The 26,395-nt window shown below is 43.8% G+C and overlaps 1 protein-coding gene across 2 annotated transcripts in view; it reads right to left on the bottom strand.

The window, feature by feature from the left end:
- Positions 1-10,673: 10,673 nt before the first annotated feature.
- SPTBN2 (spectrin beta, non-erythrocytic 2) overlaps positions 10,674-26,395 on the bottom strand; it is a 151,616-nt gene continuing 135,894 nt past the window's right edge. For both annotated transcript variants that reach the window (XM_069739881.1, XM_069739882.1), the window contains 17 exons: positions 24,839-25,063; positions 24,165-24,254; positions 23,320-23,598; positions 23,080-23,210; positions 21,946-22,150; positions 21,458-21,832; positions 20,537-20,781; positions 20,319-20,457; positions 16,022-16,106; positions 15,729-15,925; positions 15,352-15,506; positions 14,585-14,651; positions 13,041-13,088; positions 12,521-12,750; positions 11,357-11,530; positions 11,219-11,261; positions 10,674-11,045 (listed from right to left, as the gene is read on the bottom strand). In XM_069739881.1, the coding sequence (XP_069595982.1) occupies positions 10,824-11,045; positions 11,219-11,261; positions 11,357-11,530; positions 12,521-12,750; positions 13,041-13,088; positions 14,585-14,651; positions 15,352-15,506; positions 15,729-15,925; positions 16,022-16,106; positions 20,319-20,457; positions 20,537-20,781; positions 21,458-21,832; positions 21,946-22,150; positions 23,080-23,210; positions 23,320-23,598; positions 24,165-24,254; positions 24,839-25,063 (2,910 nt within the window). In that variant the 3' untranslated portion in view covers positions 10,674-10,823. The remainder of the gene's footprint in view (positions 11,046-11,218; positions 11,262-11,356; positions 11,531-12,520; positions 12,751-13,040; positions 13,089-14,584; positions 14,652-15,351; positions 15,507-15,728; positions 15,926-16,021; positions 16,107-20,318; positions 20,458-20,536; positions 20,782-21,457; positions 21,833-21,945; positions 22,151-23,079; positions 23,211-23,319; positions 23,599-24,164; positions 24,255-24,838; positions 25,064-26,395) is intronic.

Here is a 26,395-nt window from a genome sequence, read left to right as displayed (position 1 = left end):
AGAAAAGGTTCTCTAAACGACCTATTACCCTAATCTTCTGAATCAACTAATTAACTCTAAACACATGCAAAAGATACCTGAGGCTTTTATAAACTCCCTGCCTGGTTCATTACTCAAAACCCCCATCATGGGTAAGACTAGCGACCTGACAGATGTCAAGAAGGCCATCATTGACACCCTCAAGCAAGAGGGTAAGAACCAGAAAGAAATTTCTCAACAAATAGGCTGTTCCCAGAGTGCTGTATCAAGGCACCTCAATGGTAAGTCTGTTGGAAGGAAACAATGTGGCAGAAAACGCTGTACAACGAGAAGAGGAGACCGGACCCTGAGGAAGATTGTGGAGAAGGACCGATTCCAGACCTTGGGGAACCTGAGGAAGCAGTGGACTGAGTCTGGTGTGGAAACATCCAGAGCCACCGTGCACAGGCGTGTGCAGGAAATGGGCTACAGGTGCCGCATTCCCCAGGTAAAGCCACTTTTGAGCTACAGAGAAGCAGCACTGGACTGTTGCTAAGTGGTCCCAAGTACTTTTTTCTGATGAAAGCAAATTTTGCATGTCATTCGGAAATCAAGGTGCCAGAGTCTGGAGGAAGACTGGGGAGAAGGAAATGCCAAAATGCCTGAAGTCCAGTGTCAAGTACCCACAGTCAGTGATGGTGTGGGGTGCCATGTCAGCTGCTGGTGTTGGTCCACTGTGTTTCATCAAGGGCAGGGTCAATGCAGCTAGCTATCAGGAGATTTTGGAGCACTTCATGCTTCCATCGGCTGAAATGCTTTATGGAGATGAAGATTTCATTTTTCAGCACGACCTGGCACCTGCTCACAGTGCCAAAACCACTGGTAAATGGTTTACTGGCCATGGTATTACTGTGCTCAATTGGCCTGCCAACTCTCCTGACCTGAACCCCATAGAGAATCTGTGGGATATTGTGAAGAGAAAGTTGAGAGACGCAAGACCCAACACTCTGGATGAGCTTAAGGCCGCTATTGAAGCATCCTGGGCCTCCATAACATCTCAGCAGAGTCACAGGCTGATTGCCTCCATGCCACGCCGCATTGAAGCAGTCATTTCTGCCAAAGGATTCCCGACCAAGTATTGAGTGCATAACTGAACATTATTATTTGATGGTTTTTTTGTTTGTTATTAAAAAACACTTTTATTTGATTGGATGGGTGAAATATGCTAATTTATTGAGACAGGTTTTTTGGGTTATCAGGAGTTGTATGCCAAAATCATCAGTATTAAAACAATAAAAGACCTGACAAATTTCAGTTGGTGGATAATGAATCTATAATATATGAAAGTTTAATTGTAATCATTACATTATGGTAAATAATGAAATTTAACACTATATGCTAATTTTTTGAGAAGGACCTGTATAAGGCAAGAAATCCGACTTATTAAACCTGACAGGGCACACCTGTGAAGTGAAAACCATTCCCGGTGTCTACCTCTTGAAGCTCATCAAGAGAATGCCAAGAGTGTGCAAAGCAGTCATCAAAGCAAAAGGTGGCTACTTTGAAGAACCTAGAATATAAGACATAATTTCAGTTGTTTCACACTTTTTTGTAAGTATATAACTCCACATGTGTTAATTCATAGTTTTGATGCCTTCAGTGTGAATGTACTATTTTCATAGTCATGAAAATACAGAAAAATCTTTAAATGAGGTGTGTCCAAAATTTTGGTCTGTACTTATATATATATATATATATATGTAAATGGCCACAAAGTACATTGTGCTTCTAGGCACATAAAGCAATAGTAACTCTACGTATACTATAAAAGCCATGTCTGTACCTACAACTACAGCACAAAGTGCGAGGAGAAAAACAGTGAAGAGAAGTTATTTCCTCCCAGATATTCACAAGTTGAGGTATTTTATATGTTACTATATGGATAAAGCTGGAGCATTATGTTGGCGTATTTTGTGACTGTGAACGTATTGGCAAGGTTTCCGTCACCCTTCCTTTCACGGCTCTTTATAGATTCAGATTTACGGTAACTCCTTTGGGTAGATCTATAGTATGGTATGGATTGTATAGAAAATGTAACAATTTATAGAGAAAATGAACATTGACATCACAGTACAAATCCAAGAAAGGGCGATTAATGATGGAGCTTGGGCCGGTGGAAGCCCAGACCAATAATTAGGGCTTGTAAATATAAATTACTTTAAAAATTTTGATCCAAGGTATTTGAAAACCAATTGTATCGTGTACTTTGTTCCCCCAATTCACCAATTTCTCAATGATTTTTCGGGGTAAAACTGCTTCAAATCTCGCACAAAAATGTAGTGACTTCTGTCATTTGCCAGCCCCAGCCAGTGAATACATTTCAAAAAACCTGACCGTCACATCCAAACATAGACTCAGTGTGAACAGGTGCTGAATCTAGAGTCGCCAACTCGTATATAGTCAACTAAATAAAGCAGCACACTGCAGCGCTGAAACATGCAAACATAAAATACAAAATTTGAACTGCATTACTGCACTAGAAATATGAAAAATGAGAGCGTTTAGCGCATAAAAATGGCCAATTTTATGTGTACCTGGTAGCCACATTAGGGCATCTCTCTTATACCAGGTCCTAAACTTGCCTTACCTCGCTGAGAATAAACGTCTCCATCTGAATGGGTACATCTGAAACCTCTTCTTAGACTAAAATTCTCTCTCTCTGTGGAGGGGTATTGGACCTGCTGTAATTAAAACACCTGTGACTAGGAGGCGGGGAGTGCTCAATCAGAAAGCTAAAGAATACATTTCAAAAACCTGACCGTCACATCCAAACATAGACTAAGTGTGAACAGGTGCTGAACCTAAAGTTGCCAACTCGTATATAGCCCCAGCCAGTGTGACCAACTTTTTGAGAAGTTAGTGGTACTTACCGGATTGTGGACATAGCGAACAACTTCATCATTTATGCCAAAAAAAGTGGCACAAATTACAACAGACATGTGGTCTCTTACTATAATAAATTACTTGCGGTGCCACACGGCAGCTAAAAGATATTCCAAATTCATTAGGAGGCGCACTCATTTTTAAAAGCAACACTCTTTGCTTTGAGTTTTTTTTATTATTTCACCGATGGAGTGGTGCTTAAAATCCAAGTCCCCTGCCCCCTGTCTAATACTGGCATTTTCATATGTTCTTGTCACCGCTCTAGTCAGTCTCCTGCAATTTGTGACCTGCTTTTTGCGACGGCGTGGGTCGGAGGACACTAATCAGTGTAAGAGAGCATCGTTCTGGCTCTCAGAGACTTTCATTGAGAACTTCCGGACAGTCAGAAGCTGCGTTCGTTCACAAGATAGCGCCGCCGGACTGAAAAACGGTGAATACGCCAGAGGATAAGTATATGACCAAAGTCAGGGGACTTATGTTTTAAAGCACCACTCCAAAGGTGTGGGGGGGAAAATGTTGGAATGGTGCTTTTCGTGAATTTAGATCATTTTACTCCAGAGCGCTCTTGGAGATTGGTGTGTAAAATACCAGTTTTGATAAATCGAGAAGAAAAAAATAGAGCTATTATTAAAAACTATCACGGCATGGAACGTTTTCTTTTCCAGGAGCAGTGTCCATCTCCTGTTACTCCTCAGGTCTGCTGAATCGGCGTCTTTAATGGACAAACCCTTTAATGAACATAGACTTGTTTTTGTCTCTAAGATCTTTTGTCTTCTACTTCTAGTGGAAAGTCCCTCAAAGACAGACTGGGATGCTTGCAATGCCAGTTCACTTGGAAACTAGAAAGAAGCGATAAAAGCAACATAGATGACATATTGCAGATATTGGAGATGAAGATTCAGCACTCGACCTGCACAAATCTATGGACGTTGTATCATCTAAAGGATTATCTCTTGCATCTATGGCAGAAGACCGTTAGGCTCTGCAATGCCTCCAAGAGGCTGAGCAGCTTGTGGCCAGGGCTCGCGAGCCACTCTCCAACCACCATATGATTACTTATGGAAACTACGTTTGGATCTACTACCTTCTCAACAATTTTCAAGAACGTGAAGAATACCTTCAAAAGCCCAAGATTTATGTATCACAGATTCAGAAAGTATACCACATTCATCCGAGATGTTTGCCGAACAAGGATGGTCCTTTCTCGAAGTAGGACGTTGGGCGACCAAATAATTTACAGAAGCTTTGGAGGTTTCTCCTGATGACCGTTCCAGCATTGGCTTGGCTTATTCCACTTATGCTCATGCACTTTACGCTAAAGATACGGAAGTCATAAATCGGGACATAGGTCTTCTGGATGAAATAGTGAATAGAGATCCAGAAAATTGGGAGTATACCTAGCAAAGTTGCTGCAAGGCACGGGACTTGGGAAAGACAAAAATAGGGCCCGTACACTGACAGTCGGTGACTTCCAAGGATGTACGAACCCAGAAGTTCTACGAATTCTAGCAGGGCTTTGCCAGGTAATCACTTTTGAGAAAAGTATTCAAATTTTCCAAATGGCTATAAGCATGGTGCCAAATTACCATAAACTGACTCATGAAATGGGCAATATTTACAGACATCAAGCATACCGCCTACGAGGTGAAGAAGAGTCACAGGCAATAGCCGAAGCTTCCCGATGGTATACGCTGGCCATTTAGATGGGGCAACCCGCCAGGAGGTGATGGAACCGCCTCAGGGACCATCAGGTCGCTTGAAATTCCAGGACATTAATCGGAAGGCGTGACTCCCGAGGAGACCAACGCCCCTGGGCACTGTAGTGATGGAAGAGAGCTCCCCAGCCGAGAAGGCTGGCGTCAGTGGTGACCACCAGCCAATGGACCGGGAGAAAGGATTTCCCCTGAATGAGACAAGAACGGAACGTCCACCACCTGAGCGCCTGCTTAACCCGCGGGGACAAACGGTACAGTCGGTCGAGGGAGAACGGGCTGCTGTCCCATGCTGCCAGAAGCATATGCTGTAGAGCAGGGGTCCCCAACTCCAGTCCTCAAGGCCCACCAACATGTCATGTTTTCAGGATTTCCTTAGTCTTGCCCAGGTAATAATTGCATCACCTGTGCAATGCAAAGGAAATCCTGAAAACATGACCTGTTGGTGGGCCTTGAGGACTGGAGTTGGGGACCCCTGCTGTAGAGGACGGAGGTGTAGCTGGGCGAATGGAACCGCTTCCATCACTGCCACCATCTTGCCTAGGACCCCCATGCCGAATCGGAGTGAGGATAAGGACAACACAGTGCCCAGGCTCCCTGTTGAAGGGCTAAGACCTTGTCCCGGGGGAGAATCACCAACCATCAGGAGGTGTCCAGAGTCATCCCTAAAAAAGAAGTCTGCTGAGCTGGGGCGGGGGAAAACTTGTTCAAGTTTATCAGCCAGCCAAGATGAAAAAGTGTATCCAACGTGATCTGGACGCACTCCTTGCAGGCTTGGAAGGACTGCCCCTTGATCAGGAGGTCATCTAGGTATGGCAAAACAACCATGCCCTGAGAGTGCAGAATGGACATGACGGCCGCCATGACCATTGTGAACACTCTGGGAGCAGTGTCGAGGCCGAAGGGCAAGGCTGTGAACTGAAAATGTTCCTCGCGGACAGCAAAGCGCAGAAAATTCTAGTGAGGGAGAAAGATCGGAATACGAAGGTAAACTTCCCAGGTGTCAATGGAGGCCAAGAACTCCCCCTTTTCCATCGAGATGACAGAACAGAGGGACTCCATCCTGGAGTGCCGGATCTTGACTAATTTGTTTAGAAGCTTTAGGTCCACGATGAGCCTCACCGTCCCATCCTTCTTCGGGACCACGAATAGGTTCGAGTAGAACCCCTCGAACCTCTCGTTTTCTGTAACCGGAGTAATGACCCCGTCTTGACACAGAGAAGCGATGGCTCGGTAGAAGGACCGTGACTGCGCCTCCTCTTTGGGGTGTGAGAGGGGAAGAACCGTGCTGGAGGGCGAGAAGCAAATTTTATTTTTTATCCGGAGGACACCAGGTCCCTGACCCATTCGTCGTGAACGACAGAGCCAGGTGTGGCAAAACCAGAGTAGGTGACCCCCTACTCTGCTGGTGTCGCCTGGACAATGCCACAAGTCATTTAGCTGAGAATTTATGGGACCTGGAACTCTTAGACCTGGACTGCTTGGGTCGGTTCTTCCATGCTCTTACACGAGGCCTGGGGACCTCTTAAGGGGAACGTCCTGAGCCGAAAGAGTTGGCTGTGGTGGGCCAAGCAGGATTGCTGCAAAGGATCGGAAACATGTCTGTTGCTGGCAGCGAAAGGGTCTCCTAGAGAAGATAGGGACTTCGTGGATGCAGAGTCCGCTCGCCATACCCTTAGCTATAGTGCCCTTCTGATCGCGACCGCATTTGAGGCCGTAAGCGAGGCGCAGTTAGCCACGTTCAGGGATGCGTTTACCAAATCATCCCCAGCCAAGGAGATCTGATTGGTCAAATCCGCTGCCTCTGGGGGAAGATCTCTGCCCTGTATGGCACTGCTCAGAGTATCTGCTCAGGCAACCATGGCTTTGGCTACCATGTTGCGGCAAAGGCGGGAGAGTGCCGTACCTGAGGCGTCAAAGGCCGAACGGGCAAGCCTCTCTATCAGACAGTCTGTGGATCCATCCTGCAAGGATAAGAGTGTTTTGGAGGACAAGCGAGATACAGGTGGGTCCACTGGATGGGATTCCGCCCATTGCTTATGCAGATTAGATGAGAAGGGGTACCCGGCCTCAAGAGGCTTCTGACCTGTGAAACAATGTTCCGGCCGCTCCACTATATTCTGAAACTCAGGGTGATAGGGAGTTTTACAATGAGGACGTTTAGTCCTTTTGAAGGACACCGCATGGTGTGGGGTAGAGGCAGGTTCTTCGTCAAACTTTTAACTCTGGTTGACGGCCTCTATGAGGCTATCCACCAACAACTGATAACCTGGTGAGTAGTGATGAACGAATATACTCATTACTCAAGATTTCTCGTGCATACTCGGGTGTCCTCCGAGTATTTTTTAGTGCTCGGAGATTTAGTTTTCATCGCTGCAGCTGAATGATTTACACACGGGTGTAAATCATTCAGCTTCGGCCAGAAAAACTAAATCTCCAAGCACTAAAAAATACTCGGAGGACACCCGAGTATGCTTGAGAAATCTTGAACTGCGAATAATTTGGACTTATCTTTTTATGTATATACAAAGGCAGTTTCTGAATATATTATCATTAGGACCAAAGAGATTGAAAAATTCATGTGATTATGTCTGTGTAATGATTATGTAAAGATCCAACTATTGATGAAATTTTGTATTCTACATATTCCTTTTTAATTAATTGGTGCATTATTATAACTATTTTAGTATACCCCTTCTGAGTCTGATCTTAGTGTCCCCTATTTGTGACATTTTTCTGCTTTTTTTATTATGTTTTAAATTAAATTGAATAAAATTATGTTTTATAAGAATCTCTTCAGTGTTTGACCCTTTACTTGGATCGAGAGGCATAATATCCTCATCAGAGGCAGGATTACAATTGTACGTAACAGCTCTATACCCAGACGTTACTTGTGTGTATCTACTCTGTAGTTTACTCCAGTCATAACCACCTTAGTGTCACAGTATAATGTCAGGTGTGGAGTATTAAGAAATACTTAAAAATAAAAATTACTAGTACAGTTGCAGGCAGGGTTGGGGAATTTATTTTTTAATTTTCTAAATCAACATCACATTCCGGTGACACATTGGGATTCGGCGTGTTACATCCACACTATTTCTATTGCTTTCCAACTGGTTAAGAACAACTTCATATTCAAGAGGTTCAAGCTAAACCGTATTTACAGAGACAAAAAGGTTCATTAACAAAAGGCTACATTAGATGGAAAATTGCAAAAAACAGGGGTGTAAGAAAATGAATATTGTGTCGCCCACAGGAACAAATCAGATTCCAGAATCCATTTTATTTCTTCAGTGCAGGCTTGAGAAATTATAGAAATGATCCAACGGGTTGGTATAGGCCACACTTGAGTTCGTCTGCACAAAGCCCTAAAACATCAGTACATCAGCATATAACATCCTGTATAATAAAATCGGAAGGATCACTAAACCAAAACCTTAATTAAAAAAATAATAATTATCCTCATTTATCAAATCATTCCGTATTTCTTCCTACAGCTTCTTGCAGAAATCCTGCGGTGAACGTACATTACTTCACCTTAGTTAAGGTGAAGGATTTAATGTTCCTGTTCTTAGAGGGGAGAGGCTCCTGCTGCAGCCGACTGCAGTCTGAGAAGAAGGAAAGTGGAGGAGGATGGAGGTTACAATCAGACCGCAATACACAGACTGGCCGGCAGCTCTCCCAACCTGAGTGTGACAGCTTCATGTAGTTGTATGCAGCGGTCACGTTGGGGTGGGGAGAGCAGTCGGCCGGTCTGTGCACTGCGGTCCAATTTCGCTCCTATATATGGCTGTCTGACTTCGCCTGTAATTGCACCTGTTCTGCAGGTAAAAAAAAAAAAAAAAAAAACAAGGGGGTGATTCTGTAATAAGAAACACTAAGGGGCCGATTCATGAAGATTGGCATAGCGCACTCTCTCGATACTCCACTTCGGCGCCTCTTCTGATTGGTTACTGAGCATTTCTAGGGTGCAAAACGCTGGCACTTTTGAGGAGTTTGATGGGTGACCTGACCACGTGCCCACTGCGCCTCCTCTCCAGCGCCACTCATTTCGGCAGAGTTGATTCAAACTGTTGTGAAAATGACAAAACCTGCAACATTTTTGCGTAACACTCCATTGCACACACACACAACAACAAAAAAAACCACGACTTTTCAAAACTTTTACAACAGTTTTTTTGTTGTAAAAACTTTGATGATTCGGCCCTTGTGGGGTTTTTTTGGGAAATGTTCATAAGTAGAATATATTTTGTAGACTAATTTGGTCAGGAAGGGTCAAAAAGTAAAACCATACTAGGCTACATTCATATAGCGTTTTTAGAGCTCAGCAAAAAAATAAATAAATAAAATCCTATTTGTTCGTATGGGAAATCCAATCTGATTTTTTTTTTTTTTTTTTTTAACGAGTGCTCTTCTTTCCAGAAAAGCTATTGATAAAACGCCTAGTGGCATTGGTGGGGGGGGGGGGGGGGGGGGGAGGGGAGTACATGGCATTTTGCTGAAGCAGATCACAGATTTACGATGCACAATAAAATACAGTAGGGAGACGCAATCATTTTGTAGAAATAACAAAACGAGAAAAATAAAACCTTAAAACTTTGAATATATATATATATATATATATATATATATATATATATATATATATATATATATATATATATATTCTGCACAATGAATTATATAATCCACCAAAGTACACATAAAAATGTAAAAAGCAGATATCAAGTGCAACATATCTTCTGATCACCCAAGGAAACAATTATAAAAGCTAAAGAAAGTACAATGTACAGGAAAATAGAACATCTTCAACTCTGAATCTAGATACTTTGGGGAATATGGCAAACCTTGTAGAAGGGGGGGGGGGGGTGCTATATTAGTAAAATTGAAGTGGTGGACTGATAAAAAGCACCCAATATCATTTGTTCCTGTCATTGGTCTTGAGTGGCACTAAAGTTATAGACTGCACTCATCACACCACTGGAATAGTGTCCTGGACATCTTTTGTGGCTGGAAATGTGGCCAAGAGCAAAGGCGATGACTAGACCTCGGCCAAATTGGGACCCTTTTGCCTACTTCTTGTGAATGCGTTGGTGACAAAGGCTTCCCCTGGCAGGTACGTCTGTTTGGCCATTTATACAGTACATTAATATATATATTCTTCCCCGGTTGCTATTTCTAGTGCCGATATCCTCCTACATGGCAGAGGAGTAATTGCAGCCCCCCGACTGTTGACGCCCCCGGCCTCACGCATACATCTTTAGAATTAAAATTGGACTACAGAGAAAAAGAAATGAAAGAAACGGCTTAAAGCTTACAATAGGCAATCAGTGCCTGGTGCGATGCCATTGAAAGCGGCACCCGCCACGCACGGCATCAAGCGCTTGCCCTGATTTTATGAAGGTTCTTCACTCGCTTTTCCTTAAAACTCATTTGAAAAAAAAAAAAATACTTAACCTCTTATTTTTTATTTTATCTTTTTATCCTTGTGCCAAAAAATATTCTCTCCCACCTTAGTTTCTTGTACTAAATCCCAATTTAAAAATCATCGTTTTTGCCATTCTCCGCTTGCTGAACCATCTTCGTTACAGAAAGCAAAAAATCCAGCGCAGTCCGTGTAAAATGTATTCATATCTATATACAGCATGTGTGATAATCAGGCAGCATGGAGGAAAGTCACACTTACGGAGGCCGCGCGCTCGGGTAAGTACCGTCGATCACGTCAGAGGCGTAACAGCGGAGTTCTTTCAGTTTATTGCGTCTTCGGGCAATAGGTGCGCTGCTGCTCTAACGCCTTGGTGTCATGTCAGAGGCGGTGGCTGGACATGCGCACAAAGACAATGAAAGACCCCCCATCGAGACGAAAGAATTTAATGATAATTATTGACCCCCGTCAAGAATGGCTCACATGCCTCAAAAGCCACAAGTCAACGGTGATCGGTGCAAACGGAGCTTCTGTTTGGGATCCGACAGGTTGCGTTGTAAGCGTCTCAGTCTGTTCATCATTGGAGGTGCGGGTTATGCATATATAATTTTATATATATGTATATAAAATGCTGTGGTCGTTTTTTTTTTGTCTTTTTGTTTTGTTTTTTTAATTTACCCACACAACCACCCAAGCCCCACAGGTCCCATGCTGTTGGCGTGACAGGGCCTTATTTGCAGTTAGGATTTGGACAGCGTGACCCGTCCGGATGAGCGTGATGGCATTTATTTCTTCTTAAAGAAACTAAATCGTTTTTCTCGGTCCTTTTCTTTGCCTTCCTTATTACGCAATGTCACGTTGCCCTCGGTGGCGCTATTGGGGGACACGGGAGGCATGGTCATAGCCCGGGTCATTCCTTTGGGTACGCTTGGGGAAAGCTCTGAAGTATCGCTAGTCGAGGAAGACAGTGAGGCGTTAATCACCCGCATCCAACTGCTCATCTCAGCCTGACGGAAGAAGAGAACGGGATTACAAGTGTGACAATCATGAGACCTACAGACCCGCATTGCCCAAAGTGGCAGAACGTTAGCCATTGTATGCGATATTCCCCATCATTAATAAAAATACTGGATCTCCGCTCTGTTATCTGCTGGAACAATATCAGCTGCAAATCACTTACCTCGTCTTTCGCTTGGAAGAGAAACTCCTTCCCATCTGGTAAACTGTGGAATCAATAATAAACCGGATTGGTGATATACTCAGAATCAAGCCTATTCCACGTGTCTGCGCTCCTCCAGCACGGCCGCCATCATCTAACCTGAGCTTGAAGACATTCTTGCGCTTCTTGTACTCGTGCGCCACGCTGCACTGCGCTCCCGCCAGCTGCACAGGAACCTCGCCGTGGTACGTGATGCCGCTGCTCGCGCTCTTCCCATCCTTATAGCATCCCAAACTGCCTTTCTTCAGAACACAGTAAACATTTTGCCAGGACCTGTGGGGCGATATTTACATCATCTGGTCACACTCAAAATCCACACCTTTATTATTACTACTAATAATTGCGTTTTCTAGTCTGTTTCTATTTTCTGATAGTAGATTTTTTTACTTCTACATTATTATTATTTTTGCACCATTTATTCCATGGCGGTTTACATGTGAGAAGGGGTATACATAATAAGTACAATTTTAAACAATACAAGTCACGACTGGTACAGGAGGATTATAGGGATTGCCATTTTCCCTGAGCTTATATTAAAGGGGTTGTCCATAGTTTAATTTCAGAGCCTTCTTACCAGGCTCTTTATACCTCATCTATATGTTGTGATGACCATATCATATGTTACTTCTGTTATAAACCTGTTTGTTACATTTAAAATTCTTAATAAAAAGAACATTGAAAGAAAGGGGTTGTCCACTTCTGGTTGACCCCTTAAGTGCTAAAGTGCCCCAACAGTCACCTGAGCCATAGGCAACAATAGACAACCTTTCACACATTGAAGTATCATCTAGGCCTGCTCTGGTTGAGAGCTATGGTCATTATGCAGGGAGGAGGAGGAGGAGGAGAGCTGTGACGTCACCTATTGTGAATGGTGGATCCTGTGTTATCTACTGTATATAGAGGTGTTATCAGTCATTGTACAGGAGGAGGAGGTGAGCTGTGATATCCCCTATTGTGAATGGTGGATCCTGTGTTATCTACTCTATATAGAGGTGTTATCAGTCATTGTACAGGAGGGGGAGGAGGTGAGCTGTGACATCATCAATTGTGAATGGTGGATCCTGTGTTATCTACTGTATAGAGGTGTTATCAGTCATTGTACAGGAGGAGAAGGTGAGCTGTGATATCACCTATTGTGAATGGTGGATCCTGTGTTATCTACTGTATATAGAGGTGTTATCAGTCACTGCACAGGAGGAGGAGGTGAGCTGTGACCATTACACATTATGAATGGTGGGCCCCATGTACACAGGTGCGTCTCACCTATTGGCGGCTTTCTTGGAATGAGACTCCATCTCCTGTTTGCGGTGCAGCATTCCTTCCATCTGCTCTGAAGCAAACGGTTCAGGACTGCTGATTGGTAGAGTGGACGTCTGAAGATTTATAGGCGAGAACGTTGGTCGTGTTGGGATTGGCGGGGAGGGCGGAGGGCTGCCGTCTCTTGCATTTAGGTCTGTCTTTGCTCCATTAGCCGCTTCTGACGTGTCGTACCCCTATAAAAATAGAAAGGCATTTGTGAGTGTCTGCCATTTACTGCAAGTGAAAAAATGCAGGATCCCATTTAATGACTTCAAGCAGAGGTACACCATAATATTACAGCCAATGGTCCATTCCCCAACTTGCCATTTACAGCAGCGTGTTACCAGGTAAGATACATGTGTGATACATTGTTCATTCACATTAAAATTATAATTCTTGTTTTTCAACATTTTTATAAAATAAAAAAATTATGACATCCAACAGTTATTTTTTTCATGAATTCATCAATAAATGAAATCCTTGCCTGATTTTCGGAGAAGCTGTCATCGATCCGCCTGGCGTCAGATGACGGCTGTCAGAAACACAAGTACGTTCTATTACATTTCATGCCAAGTTTATTTACAAATAATCTGAAAGTTTACAAAAAAAATATATGTTTTTGATTTTTTTTTCTGTTTAATGAAAAAAATCTAAAATAGATATTCCAGTTATAAAACAAATTCATCATTGCGTAGTGACGTTTTAATTTTCCATGTGAAATACCGTATGTATATTATCCATTTTATTTTCAGAATCAATTTCTTGTATTTTTCTGACATCTTTGTTTGCAGCTATTGATTAGGAGCCCACAGGGATGAGTTTGCTCATCGGTGATCAGATCCAAGTCTCCTAATAGTTATGATGTCTCCTTTTGTCCTCAATATTACATTGATGGGGTGGATGGCGCTGATCAGATGTTATCGCCTTGGGTAGCACCAAAACGTAAACCATGTATAGAGAAGAACTCAATAGCTCCAATTTAAAAAAGGAGAAGTATCAACGAAAGATGACCCATTTTAAATCAGGTTTTTGTGTTTAAATATATTTTTAAGGACTTTTTTTTTGTTCTTATCTGTACTAAAAAAAAAAAATAAGTTCGTAACCCTGCAATTTTCACACTTGCCACAAGGGCAATTTTAGATTTTTTCAGCAGCCTCATTATCTTCAGAGGAAGGGTTACAATGTCAGGTTTTACGTCTATGCACAGCTCATAACACAAGGTCCGCTAATCACAGTAGGCGATGTCACAGCTGACCTTTGCACATGCTCAGTACAAATGTGTGTGTATAAATATATGAGATATCTATCTATCTATATCTATCTATCTATATCTATCTATATCTATCTATATCTATCTATATCTATCTATATCTATCTATATCTATCTATATCTATCTATATCTATCTATATCTATCTATATCTATCTATAGATATATATATATATCTATATATATTATTCGGAATCTGACCATTGTGGCTAATATGCACTTATGGTTTCCTAAAACATCAGGAAGTGTAAAATAGCTGCAAATAGCTAGTGTGAAGATTTCTCAATTTTTTAATTAATTGCGATATGGGAATAAAAGATGGTCAGCCTTTCTAAAAATCAAACAAAAAAACTCCTACATTTAACACAAACATTTGCTTTAAAACTACGTTTTTTTTTAATAATTTTCTAATAATAATAATTAATACATTCACTTTAAATATGAGCTGATCTGCAGTACAAGGCATTGGCCACTAGAGAGCACAGCTGAGCGGTGGTGTTCCAATCCACACACCAATATACATCCGGCATCATTTAGTGATAACAGCTGATCGGTGGCGCTCCCTACATCATTATTACCGTAATAATGGAAGACCCCTTTACCCATCTGGTCTTCCTAGGATACAATCCACACAGGTATGTTCCAATCTGCATAAGGGATTTTTTAAATACTAAAGTAATACAGTTCTTCATTGTGAGATAGGCGTATGGGATACTGAACGCTTCCGCTATGTTACGTAACCCAGAATACGGCACGTACCTGCGGCGAATCGGAGTCTGTACACAGCCCATTAACGGAAGCCTGTTCAGTTTGCAAGTTTTGTAGCCTGGATAGAAACAGCACACGAGAGTATAAGGGGTTAATGAAATACCAATATATTATTTAGTAATTATTTTCTTAAATTCAAAGATAGAAGTTAAATAAATAAAAAGGCAAGAGATAAATAAGATCTCAGTCTTCAGACCTTCCAGCTTTTGTGAAATTGATGCTGCTTTCACTGTAAAAAAAAATACTAGCGATTAATTAGATCTAATCTGCTGTAGATGTAGCAGAGCTCTGAATGCTGAGCTGTGTACGCCGCCGCCCACAGCCCTGATTGGTAGCTTCTTCTGTCTACTATCAGCAAGCAGCCAATCAGTGATGGGGGCGGGCTAACAGATTAGCTGGACTGGTCTGCACTTGAGACCTAGTCTTGCAGTGATAATCTCCTGCTGATAAAACAATAACTGTATTGAAACAAAAGCACACAGCATAGTAAGTGACACATCCTTGTAATCAACCATACAATGCTGTTCCCAGATTAAAAAGCAAAAACCTGATGACAGATTCCCTTTAAGAAGTCAAGAGGAAACTAGTATACCCAGCCCCATTAATTATAACAGATTTACTAGTCCAATCTTTAGGAATTTTCCATCTTCGGTCTCGGTTTGTGCTTTTGTCATGAAGCCAAGCTGTAATTGCTCTGGACCCAGGTGACTGGTGACAAGGGGGTAAAAATGAGTAGGTAAAAGTAGCATTAATCTCACCTTTCCTGCAGGACGGTGACAGGTATGGAATGATCCTCCAAAGTCTGATGAATCTGTTCCTGGAAAATCTCTTCTTGCTTTGGCTCTGGTGGAGTCGGAGGCCTTCGTTTCCTCTCTTCTTCTTCTCTTCTCCTTTTCATCTCATTCTCTTCGAGCTTCAGATATAATTAAAAAAAAATTAAATCAGTGACCAGTAAAAAAGTTTTGCAGCCACGAGACATGCATCCGCAGGGACTGGAACATATTATTTGAGCACGCCAAAGACACTCCTGTAGCACCGGAGCATGCTCAGATAACACTTTATCCCAGCACGTTCACTAATCACCACCCCCCTAAGGAATCCCAATCAGCACATTGATATTTTTAGATGGCCTCACCGTCGTTAGCTTTTCCAAAAGTAAGAATCTTTCGTCCCAGGTGGAGACAGATTTTTGGAAAGCTTCGTGTCTCTTAATCAGGTTCTCCACTTCGTCTACATTGCCTCCCAGCTCAGAGGAGCGCACAATAGGCTCATTACTGGAAAGCCATGCCTCCGCCACATTCGCATCTCTTCCAAACATCAGCACCTCCAGAACTAAAAATTTACAACAAAAAAAATCAAAAATAAATTCATGTTCATGTTCATGTGTTGGCTCACTGTATAATTTCCAGAACTGAATGAACCACTCACCTATTTGTAGCCATTCCATTTTATCTTTCCATTTGTTTTCCGTCTCCTGCCGCCTTTCTTGCAGTTGTTCTAGTTTCTCAGAAATCTGAAAGTAACAAGGGAAAAAAAAAAAAAAAGAAGTAGAATTCCATCATTTATTGACCCACAGGAGATATTTTTACAACCTTAATGTCTCTGTAGGACCACATTAGTCCTCCCGGTCTTCAGTCATCAGCACTCTGCTCCTGTGTGGCTTTTATATAGGCGCCTTGTCAATCCAGCACTAAAAGGACCACTCTGGCGATACTAGACTAACTTCATTTTTCACGAAAAATTGCGTTTGGGCATTCAGCTTGTTTGTCTCTACGGAATGGACTAACCGAATGAATGTAAAAAAACGTAGCCGCTACATAACTGATGGAAACGGAAGCAGAGGGGCTGCACTGATTATTATCAGGTCTGTTCCTTTGTACATCCAGTAATGGATATAGGACGGACCCCATTTGTCTGTACTTACAAATAAAAATGGACAAATGGATTTCCGAATGCAGGTGTGAGCGGAGTCCTAACTGATTTTGGAGATGGTTCGCTGGAGAACTACATTCCTCCTTTTAAAGTGGTCATTGGGGACTCGTTGGGCAAAACAGCCATCTCTGTTATTCTTCTTGGTCCACAAAAAAAAAAAAAAAAAAAAAAAAAAAAAAAATCGCAGAGACGTCCGATTTTGATCCGAGTATTGGATCAAAATCGCCAACGCAAGTCAACGGATTCGTGCAAAAATCGCAGCCAAATCATCTCTGGCACCAGCTTATCTCCCAAGGAAGCTAAACGAATCAGGTGTTGTAGGTCAACATGATGATGATGATGATGATCATCCTCATCATCCTCCTCCTCATCCTAACCTTCTTCCTCATCATCATCATCATCCTCCTCATCATCCTCCTCCTCCTCATCATCCTCCTCCTCCTCATCATCATCATCCTCCTCCTCCTCATCATCATCATCCTCCTCCTCCTCATCATCCTCCTCCTCATCATCCTCCTCCTCCTCATCATCATCCTCCTCCTCCTCCTCATCCTCCTCCTCCTCCTCATCCTCCTCCTCCTCCTCATCCTCCTCCTCCTCATCATCCTCCTCATCATCATCCTCCTCATCATCATCCTCCTCATCATCATCCACCTCATCATCATCCTCCTCATCATCATCCTCCTCATCATCATCCACCACATCATCAACCACCACATCATCATCCTCCTCATCATCATCATCCTCCTCATCACATCATCCACCTCATCATCAACATCCACATCATCATCATCCTCCTCAACACATCCACCTCATCATCATCCTCCTCATCAACATCCACACATCAACACCTCATCATCAACCACCTCATCATCATCACCACCTCACATCATCCTCCTCATCACACATCCACCTCACACAACCTCCTCATCACAACCTCCACATCAACATCCTCCTCATCATCATCCTCCTCATCATCATCCACCTCATCACATCCACCTCATCATCATCCTCCTCATCATCATCCTCCTCATCATCATCCTCCTCATCATCATCCTCCTCATCATCATCCATCATCATCACATCCTCCTCCTCATCATCCTCCTCATCAACCTCCACCTCATCATCCTCCTCCTCATCCTCCTCATCATCCTCCTCCTCCTCATCATCCTCCTCCTCCTCCTCATCATCCTCCTCCTCATCATCATCCTCCTCATCATCCTCCTCCTCCTCATCACCACCTCCTCCTCATCATCCTCCTCCTCCTCATCATCCTCCTCCTCATCATCATCCTCCTCCTCCTCATCATCATCCTCCTCCTCCTCATCATCCTCCTCCTCCTCCTCATCATCCTCCTCCTCATCAACCACCTCCTCCTCATCATCCTCCTCCTCATCCTCCTCCTCATCATCATCCTCCTCCTCCTCATCATCCTCCTCCTCCTCCTCATCATCCTCCTCCTCCTCCACAACCACCACCACATCATCCTCCTCCTCCTCCTCATCATCCTCCTCCTCCTCATCCTCCTCCTCCTCTCATCATCATCCTCCTCCTCCTCATCATCCTCCTCCTCCTCCTCATCATCCTCCTCCTCCTCATCATCCTCCTCCTCATCATCCTCCTCCTCATCCTCCTCCTCCTCCTCCTCCTCCTCATCATCCTCCTCCTCCTCATCCTCCTCATCATCATCCTCCTCATCATCATCCTCATCCTCCTCCTCCTCCTCCTCCTCACATCCTCCTCCACAACACCTCCACATCATCATCCTCCTCATCCTCCTCCTCACTCATCCTCCTCCTCCTCCTCCTCATCAACCTCCTCCACATCATCCTCCTCAACATCATCCACCTCACATCATCCTCCTCATCATCATCCACCTCCTCATCATCCTCCTCATCATCCTCCTCATTATCCTCCTCCTCATCCTCCTCCTCCTCATCCTCCTCCTCCTCATCATCCTCCTCCTCCTCCTCATCATCCTCCTCCTCCTCCTCATCATCCTCCTCCTCCTCATCATCCTCCTCCTCCTCCTCCTCCTCCTCCTCATCATCCTCCTCCTCCTCCTCATCATCCTCCTCCTCCTCCTCATCATCCTCCTCCTCCTCATCATCATCCTCCTCCTCCTCATCATCCTCCTCCTCCTCCTCCTCATCATCATCCTCCTCCTCATCATCCTCCTCCTCCTCATCATCCTCCTCCTCCTCCTCATCATCATCCTCCTCCTCCTCCTCCTCATCCTCCTCCTCCTCATCCTCCTCCTCCTCATCCTCCTCCTCCTCCTCATCATCATCCTCCTCATCATCATCATCATCATCCTCCTCATCATCCTCCTCCTCATCATCATCCTCATCATCATCCTCCTCCTCATCATCCTCCTCCTCCTCATCCTCCTCCTCCTCCTCATCATCATCCTCCTCCTCATCATCCTCCTCCTCCTCATCCTCCTCCTCATCCTCATCCTCATCATCATCCTCCTCCTCATCATCATCCTCCTCCTCATCATCATCCTCCTCATCCTCCTCCTCCTCCTCCTCATCCTCATCATCATCCTCCTCCTCATCATCCTCCTCCTCCTCCTCATCCTCCTCCTCCTCATCATCATCCTCCTCATCATCCTCCTCCTCCTCATCATCCTCCTCCTCCTCCTCCTCATCATCCTCATCATCATCCTCCTCCTCCTCCTCATCCTCCTCCTCCTCATCCTCCTCCTCCTCATCATCCTCCTCCTCCTCCTCCTCATCCTCATCATCATCCTCCTCCTCATCATCCTCCTCATCCTCCTCCTCCTCCTCATCATCCTCCTCCTCCTCATCATCCTCCTCCTCATCATCCTCCTCATCCTCCTCCTCCTCCTCATCATCCTCCTCCTCCTCATCATCCTCCTCCTCATCATCCTCCTCCTCATCATCCTCCTCCTCCTCATCATCCTCCTCCTCCTCCTCCTCCTCCTCATCCTCCTCCTCCTCATCATCATCATCCTCCTCCTCCTCATCCTCCTCCTCCTCCTCCTCATCATCCTCCTCCTCATCCTCCTCCTCCTCCTCCTCCTCCTCCTCCTCATCATCATCATCCTCATCATCCTCCTCATCATCATCCTCATCATCATCCTCCTCCTCCTCCTCATCATCCTCCTCCTCCTCATCCTCCTCCTCATCATCCTCCTCCTCATCATCATCCTCCTCATCCTCCTCCTCCTCCTCCTCCTCATCATCCTCCTCCTCATCATCCTCCTCCTCCTCCTCCTCCTCCTCCTCATCATCATCCTCATCATCCTCCTCCTCATCATCCTCCACCTCATCATCCTCCACCTCATCATCATCCTCCTCCTCATCATCCTCCTCCTCATCATCCTCCTCCTCATCATCCTCCTCCTCATCATCCTCCTCCTCATCATCCTCCTCCTCATCATCCTCCTCCTCCTCATCCTCCTCCTCCTCATCATCATCCTCCTCATCATCATCCTCCTCCTCATCATCATCCTCCTCCTCATCATCATCCTCCTCCTCCTCATCATCATCCTCCTCATCATCATCATCATCATCCTCATCATCATCATCCTCCTCATCATCATCCTCCTCCTCCTCCTCATCATCATCATCATCATCCTCCTCATCATCATCATCATCATCATCATCCTCATCATCATCCTCCTCATCATCATCATCATCATCCTCATACGCCTGATGCCCAGTACAAACTAAGTGGTTGGTCCCATTTTAATCTAAGTGTATGAGAGCTTGATGCCTTTTGATCAGTTTTTAATCTAATTTCCATGGGAAAAAATTATAATTACCTTGTCCGATGCGTAGTGATTTTTCTCTAGCAGAGAGTTTCCGAGGTCTATGCAGGTAGTAAAGCTGTCTCCTCGCGCATCCACCTCTGCTTTAATGCTTAGGTGATTTTTTATTACCAGATCAGCGGATGATACATCTCTATTTAAAGTGAAGAATAAATGTTAATTGGAATTAAATATAGATAACATAAAAAAGTAAATCCCAATCGCAGGCTTACCGTGGTTTTTCTTGTGCATCGATCTGGAGATTGACATCATCCATCCATAACATGAGATCTCTAACCATTCTAAAAAAGCGAAATTTCTCCCCGGTGTCCAAAAGTAGCTGGCGCCGTGCACTACTTGCATCTTGCAGTTCACCCCAGGCTTCAGTCACTGCCTGTTCATGCTTTTGAATGTCCGCTGCCTTTTCACCGGCGTAAGCTTTTTGAAGCCGGGCGGCGTCCTCCTGAACCTGCTTCACCTACAGAAATACAAAACGCCAAGAATGAGTTTACACCAAATTACTAAAATTCCAATTCAATAAAGTGTTTATCTAGGAATAAAGGGGGCTTCCTCAAGGTCAATCTTCAGGAACACACTGCTTCCCTGCCTCCTGACTTCCCGCTTGACCTGGGATGGGCCTGAAGATTGACAGCAGAGTCGCAGGCCTGAACTGTGCTCTCCAAGGCAGATTTGTCTCGGCAGCCTCGGAGGAGCGCAAGAACACTGAAGCTGGCGGGATCCAGTCAGATTCAGAGCAGCGCTTACAAGCTCTATAGCACAGAGCCTGTAAACGCTGCTATCTTTGCCTAGGAGACCAGCCACTGCTGAAAAGACTCTAGCAGTGGCCGGAAACCTAGGAATTGAGCAGTAAACTATAGGATTAAAGACTCCCTTGCTCTTGAGAACTTTAATAAGTGGTAATCTGCAAAGTTGCTTTTTTTGTACAAGATCTTTTCTATTATAAAAAAAAAAAAAAAAACATTTAAAAAGAAGTCGTCTCAACATGATAAATGGGTACAATTGCAAAACGCTTTAGAAGACTTTCATGGTGGACTAGGTTAGGCGGTGGTGGGTATGCATTCCTGTCTCTGCTTCATGAAATTAGTAACTTTTATGAACACATTGAGGATTATTAATCCGGCTGATCGCCTTACCTGTGCGCTAAGGGCTTGTATATCGTGCTCGAATGTGGTGTGCATGCGCTGCATGGCCTCTGCCGTGTTCAGGTCTCTGCCAGTCTCTTCTGGTATTTGCTTCTGTTTGTCCTTGATCTGGCCCAGAGTCTCTCTGGCGTCCTGGTAGAAGCGGTGAAGCTCATAGGAGGCCGCCAACATTTGGCTCCTCGTATCAATCATTTCCAGAAGGTCAGCCCAGGCTTCATTGAGACCATCCTTCCATTCAGCCACAGTGGCATTTTCCGAATGTCCAGAGGAAATCAGATCATCGGCCATGAGGTTGACGGCGTCCACTCGTTCCTGTCCGATGTTACTTGTATCGCGAGAGAATTCCCGGAATTTATCTCTCAGCATCTAGTTTAGAATGTGAAGACGAGATACATTCTAAGAATACTTTGAATCAAGCATAACCTAAAAAGGTTAGCAGAATATCAAATTCTATGTCTGTCACTGATGGCCGTACGTACCGTTACATGCTCATAATCCTGTCCCAGCTCGTGAGAAGCCGCCACAATCTCCCGCTCCGAGATCCAGTGCTCCAAGTCTTCTACGTCTCTCCTAAGTTGGCAGAGTCTCTGGTGTTCCTGCAGTTTTCCACTTCGCTCTTCTGCCAGGTCCTTTAGACTGGCGTATAGCTTGTCAACTTGCCCTTGGCGCAATGTAATCCGGTCACTATTAACCAAGGAGAAAAATGTATTTAAAAAAAAAAATTAGCTCAATCCCTATTACTAATGCTTATTTAAAAGGGGTTGTCCACAGGCTGGAGCAGGAAATAATAATAATAATAATAATATAAATATATAAAACTAAATTTTTGTTTGGATGTCATTTACCAGGACAAATCATAAAGGTGTCCCTTTTGACTTTTATTATATTATAGCCAGATTAGACAGCCCCTGAAAACGCTCACTCTGCGGGACTGTAATAAATTCAGTGACTGACAAGCAAAAAAAACCCCTGCAAAGTCCAATTATTCTTAATTAGGGCAAGCCATGTCCTAAATTCAAACTAATACTACAGACTTTATATTAAAGTAGGCTGATAACGTTTTTTCTTTTTATGGTCCCTGATGCTTGTCACATCAGGAGGAAGACATTACGGGCCATGGCCTGTATGGCCATTGGAAACTGCCCCATCATAGTCCCCTCCCCAACAAGTAGAGCAATAACCCTTTGCTTGTTTTACATAGGCACCATAGTTTTATACTGCATAGCTGTAGTGTGAAAACAGGTTGAGATTTAACACCAAAAAAAAAAAAAAAAGTGCTTCCACAACAACAACGTGCATCCAATATTACAGGATGCAGGATCATGGCAATGATGCTTAGCGATGGCATTCTTAATATGTAACAGCGGAGGTAGCAGGTTTGCTAAATTTAATGCAGAAGAAAGCCTAAAATGTTATACTTGTGACTGTATAAATCGGAACGCGACTGGTCGGTGGCTCTCTCCATGCCGGCCATACCACACACTGCTTTCGCTCTCGATCAGATTTATACGACCGTCTATGACCTAATACATAAAGCGGAATCTGAAGAAACATGGTCCGTGAGCCCTCGTCATACGCTGGCCATACAAGCCGTCACGGAGCTCAGCGATTACCTCTCTGGGTGGCCTCTGGAGACCATTTCTCTACTGGAGTTGGCGAGTTGGTGAATGGTTTCTGCATAATCATCGAGAGCCTGCTCCATAACCAAGTGTTTCTTTAGCATCGCCTGAGCGCCAATCTCATCCTGCAACATTCAATACGGAAAACTTAGTGAGAACCACATGCAATTCTTGTATCATTTTCATGCCACCTAATGAGAGCCAGGTCCTCGTTCTAAGCTCTGGGTCACCAACCTTGGCCTTCTCCTCGGACATCATGTGCAGCTCCTGTTCTCCCATCCACGCCTCGGCCTCTGCGGCATCAGCATAAAACTGTTGTGCGGCGTGAGACTCTTCGAGACGGCCGTGCCGCTTTGCCGCTTCGGTTGTCAGCTCTTCCCATGTGCTCCCCAGCAACTCCAGCCTCTCCCCGATCTCCTGATCATCGAGTGCGCTGTTCTTGACCATTGAATTCCCCTTTTCTAAAATATCATCAATACGCGGTCGATGTCCTTGAATCTCCTTTTGCAGGGTCTGTGGGACAGACAAGGCAAAAATTATATTAAGGAACATTTCCTTAAAGTGATCCCAACCACATGTTCTGCAGCGAAGGTAAAGGGTTTGCAGGACTTATCTGGATGATGGACTCTTCATTCTCAGGATTTATGGAGGCCTGGAAGTCAAACTCCATCATAAGAAAGTGATGGTAAATCCCAATGATAAGCCATCATGGCAGAATGGGCATTTAACTGATAAAACTATTAGATGGGGCTCTTAACCCAAATTGTGGCCCCCGTTTATGTTACCTGCACATGGCTGGTCTACATCTACCTGTACCATACTTCCATCTACCTTTTCAAGGAGTTGGTCCTTTCAACTCCTTTTGAACATATGTACACTCAGCCAATGGTACATGCTTCTCAAAGGGGAAAGGAGCTGCTGGCAGGCACATATGGCAGTGGCTTATCTTCCTTTGATGAAATAATCAGGCATGTTGAAATTCAACACACCTGAAACTTCATCTGACCACCCCGCCCAATGCCAATGGTGAGAAAAATCCAAGCATTCACCCTTTCGAGCAGCAACTTTCTGCAGCCTACCTGGTTTTTCTTTATAAGTAGCTGTACAGACGGCAGATCCTTCCCATGTTCTGTAGAAATGGCCATAGGCTTCCTCTCCTTCACCCAAAGCTGTGATAAACATGACATATGTGATATTAAAAGAGACTCATGGAAAGTTTATGCATATTCCTAATAAAACCGAATTGCAAGAATGCTATCATATGCATTACATAGGACTCAATATAGGAGGGATTAATTGTTGCTATAATAGATCAAAGACAAAAGAAAAACAACTCCAAACTCCCTTTGACGAAGGCTCCTGCCGAAACGTGCGTCGGGGTGGGAGTGCAGTTATTTAGGGATCCCACTTTGCCATGTGGCTACACTGACTATTTATGGATAATTACTGTACCTTTACTTATATGACACAGACATCGATGGGATGTTGCCATAATAAAATATAAGCAGCATTTTTTATATTCACGTTAACATGGGTTAATACTGGTGTTTGATCCCTGCACGTGCGCCCAAGTTTTGCACGTATGCATGTTTTATTCATTACCCCCTTTTCCTGTATCTGATGTTTTTTGAATAAAGTTTCCTGAATATTACATTAATGTTTAGGATTTTGGGTCGTTTTTCTTTTTTTGTCTTTGAAATATGTGATTGATTTTGGTTACACAACTGCATAGATAGTTTGTAGCATCTCTTACTATTTCATCTTCCAGATCTCTATTAAACTGGTGTCCCTCCTTAGATGCCAGCAACAACTTCCTCCGTTCATTGAGCGGGGCACGTAGTTCTGAGAATTTCGTGGCGACTGTCCTGTTCTTTGAATCTACTTCTACTATGTTGGCATCTTCTTGGCCCAGCGCCTGAGCCTGACTCTGGATCGCCTCCAGCTCCTTTTCCCGGATTTCCATCTGGTTTTCCAGCATCTGAAAAGATAGTAAAAACAAAAAGTTGTGAAACGTACGGACAAAACCAGAAACCACGGTGAGAAAGAACGCAATCAATAGCTCTGCCCTTTCCACAAGAGACGTGGACGGATCCGCCAGCGTTTATTCCATCGGGAGATTCTGGAATAATCATGTTTATAATATTGTAACAAACAAAAAAAATTACATTCATCCTAATTTATTGCAAACAAAAAGAATGTGGAGACATGTTAGTATACCATTAGGTATACCAGTACGTTTCCAGAAAACAATCGATCACGTTTCTATAAAATCACAATTAGAATTTGTGCATTGCACAACGGCCGTACTGGGAGGTCTTGCAACATCAGACGCGGCCTATGGCAAGTTACATGTAATTATAAAACCGTGTGACAGGTTCCAGATTGTACAGTCATCCATTTGTTGTAGCCATTATTTCTTATCTTTGTACATTAAGATTTTTTTTTTCTTCCATAAGGCTCAGATTTAATCTCATTAAAAAAAAAAAAGACGGATACACCGTGAGAAATTAAGCAAGTTTGCAATTTACTTGCCATTTCCGCTTCCATTCTCCTCCTATGGGCTCATTCACACGACCGTAAAACACAGCTGAATGCGGCCCAATGCTATACTATTGAGCGCTACAGATCTGTGATTTTTTTTTCCTCATGCCGATACAGCATGGTGCGAGTAGATCAGATGATCGGATCGCACGCACCCATACAAGTCTATAGGGGAGTGTGAAAATATCGGACTGGACTCGGATGTCATCAGAGTGCAGTCTGACATACACAGACAATGGAGAAATTAAGTTCTCCATCTTTTCAATTTGCTCATGCGAGAGAATTGGATCAAACTCGAAATTGATCAGATTCTCTCCCATGAGTGAATCGATGGCCGTGTGACTCCGGCCTAAGGGTTCATTCACACGTCAGTTTTTCTCGTACATGTTTTTACGGACCGCACTCATACCTGTGATAATTTATGGGTGTTGTTCACAGGTATTTGCTTTTTAGTGGACAGAGTAGTCAGTGCAAAATTGCAGAGACATGTCCGATATTGATCAGTGTGTCAGATTAAATTCTGCAGTGAAAGATAGAAGAAGATGGAGGCAAATTGACAGCTGCTAGATGTGAACAAGGGGGACTTAAAGAATGAGAGCGATGGCGCCAAAGAGTATATACCATACAGTTGCTAAGGTGGGGCCCTGATACTCACCACACACGGGGATATGAACACACAAAATGTGCCACACACTACCACGTGCATGAACACATATACCACACATACACCAACCTCGTCACATAAAAGTCGAAACACAAAAGTCGCCGC

The sequence above is a fragment of the Ranitomeya imitator genome, chromosome 9 (genome assembly GCF_032444005.1).
Source record: "Ranitomeya imitator isolate aRanImi1 chromosome 9, aRanImi1.pri, whole genome shotgun sequence".
NCBI classification, from domain to species: domain Eukaryota; kingdom Metazoa; phylum Chordata; class Amphibia; order Anura; family Dendrobatidae; genus Ranitomeya; species Ranitomeya imitator.
Note: the sequence above shows the minus strand (reverse complement) of the source record. Positions and strands in the feature narration are given on the sequence as shown.